This window comes from Miscanthus floridulus, chromosome 8 (assembly GCF_019320115.1).
Source record: "Miscanthus floridulus cultivar M001 chromosome 8, ASM1932011v1, whole genome shotgun sequence".
NCBI classification, from domain to species: Eukaryota; Viridiplantae; Streptophyta; class Magnoliopsida; order Poales; family Poaceae; genus Miscanthus; species Miscanthus floridulus.
Window position 1 is genome coordinate 130,828,100 of NC_089587.1, and position 2,136 is coordinate 130,830,235.

The 2,136-nt window shown below is 54.2% G+C and overlaps 1 protein-coding gene across 1 annotated transcript; it reads left to right on the forward strand.

Annotated features, from left to right (window-relative positions):
* Nucleotides 1–1,050: 1,050 nt before the first annotated feature.
* Nucleotides 1,051–1,353, forward strand: LOC136469899 (uncharacterized). Its single transcript, XM_066467921.1, has one exon. The coding sequence runs from the start codon at nt 1,051–1,053 to the stop codon at nt 1,351–1,353; it is 303 nt and encodes a 100-aa protein (XP_066324018.1).
* Nucleotides 1,354–2,136: the final 783 nt, after the last annotated feature.

Sequence of the window (2,136 nt, forward strand, 5' to 3'; positions counted from 1 at the left end):
CTCCGAGACTTCATCTGGTGCTTCTCCAAGCAATGCACCAAGTTGCCCAGCATCAGCGACTCAAAAATCATCCAGGCTTTCCTCTATGGCACCACCTGCCGAGACCTGGTCTGAGAGTTAGGCCGGAACGTGCCGACCTTGGCGGCCGCCCTCCTCGACATCGCCACCAACTTTGCCTCGGGTGAAGAGGCTGTCGGAGCCATCTTCCCCGATAATGAAGCCAAGGGGAAGTGGAGGGACGAGGCCCCCGAGGCCTCGGCTCCCCACCTCCCCAAGAAAAAGAAGAAGGGTCACCAGGGGAAGCAAGAAGTCCTCGAGGCCAGCCTAGTCGTAGCCGCAGAGCGCAAGAATCCCTAAGGCCCTAGAGGCCCCGGGCTCTTCAACGATATGCTTAAGAAACCCTGCCCTTACCACCAGGGCCTGGTGAAGCACACCCTCGAGGAGTGCACCATGCTCTGGTGTTACTACACCAAGCTTGGGCTCCCCAACGACGATGCCAAGAAGAGGGGCGCTGGTGATAGGGATGATGACAAGGATGATGGGTTCCCCGAGGTGCACAATGCCTTCATGATCTTCAGCGGGCCTTTAGCGTGCCTCACGGCATGCCAGCGAAAGAGGGAGCACCGGGAGGTCTTCTCGGTGAAGGTGGCCACTCCTCGGTACCTCAAATGGTCTCGGGAGGCGATCACCTTTGATCAGGATGACCACCCTAATTATGTCTCGAACCCTATGCAGTACCCACTTATCGTCGACCCCATCATCGGCAACACCCGACTCACTAAGGCGTTGATGGTTGGAGGCAGCGGCCTCAACATCCTCTACGCCAACACCCTAGAGCTCCTTGAGCTTGACCAGTCATAGCTCTGAGGTGATGCCATGCCTTTCCATGGCATCATGCCAGGAAAACACACGTGACCCCTCGGGCGCATCGACCTACCCATCTACTTTGGTACTCCCTCCAACTACTGCAAGGAGGTCCTCACCTTCAAGGTGGTTGGGTTCAAGGGAACGTACCATGCCATCCTAGGGCAGCCGTGCTACGCTAAGTTCATGGGGGTCCCCAACTACACCTACCTCAAGCTCAAGATGCCGGGCCCCAACGGCGTCATCACTATTGAGTCCACATACAAGCATGCATATGACTACGACATCGAATGCATCGAGTACGCTGAGGCTCTCATGGAGGCTGAGACCCTAATTGTCAACCTCGATCGGCTTCGTAGCGAGACACCTGACTCCAAGCATCGTGTTAGGACTTTTGAGCCCACAGAGGCTGTCAAGCTCATCCTGGTTGACCCCATCTACCCTGACGACCGGGCGGTGAGGATCAGCACCACCCTCGACATCAAATAGGAAGCCATGCTCATCGACTTCTTTGCACAAATGCCGATGTATTCGCATGGTGTCCCTCGGACATGCTAGGCATACCGAGGGAGGTCACCGAGCACGCCTTGGACATCCCGGCTGACTACAGACCGGTGAAGCAGCGCTTGCGCCGATTCAATGAGGAAAAGCATAGGGCCATCGGTGAGGAGGTGCAGAAGCTTTTGGCAACTGGATTCATCAAGGAAGTATCCCATCCGGAGTGGTTAGCTAATCCTATATTAGTTAAGAAGAAAAATGGGAAGCGGAGAATGTGTGTAGACTACACCAGGTCTGAATAAAGCATGTCCAAAAGTCCCTTTCCCATTACCTCGAATCAACCAAATCATCGACTCCACTACGGGATGTGAAACCCTATCCTTCCTTGATGCGTATTCCGGTTACCATCAAATCAAGATGAAAGAATCCGACCAGCTCGCAACTTCTTTCATCACACCATTTGGCATGTACTGCTATGTGACTATGTCGTTCGGCCTCAAAAACATAGGGGCCACATACCAGCGGTGCATGACCCAGGTCTTTGGCGAGCACATCAGGTGAACCATCGAGGCCTACGTGGATGACATCATGGTCAAGTCTAGGAAGGCCAGTGATCTCATCAATGACTTGGAGATAGCCTTCAAATGCCTTAGAGAGAAGGGCATCAAGCTCAACCCCGAAAAGTGTGTCTTCGGGGTTCCCCAAGGCATGCTCTTGGGATTCATAGTCTCAGAACATGGCATCGAGGCCAACCTAGAGAAGGTCTTGGACATG

What these genes read in the sequence shown, in the direction of transcription:
- LOC136469899 (XM_066467921.1), top strand. Translation starts at nt 1,051, where the DNA reads ATGGGGGTCCCCAACTACACCTACCTCAAGCTCAAGATGCCGGGCCCC.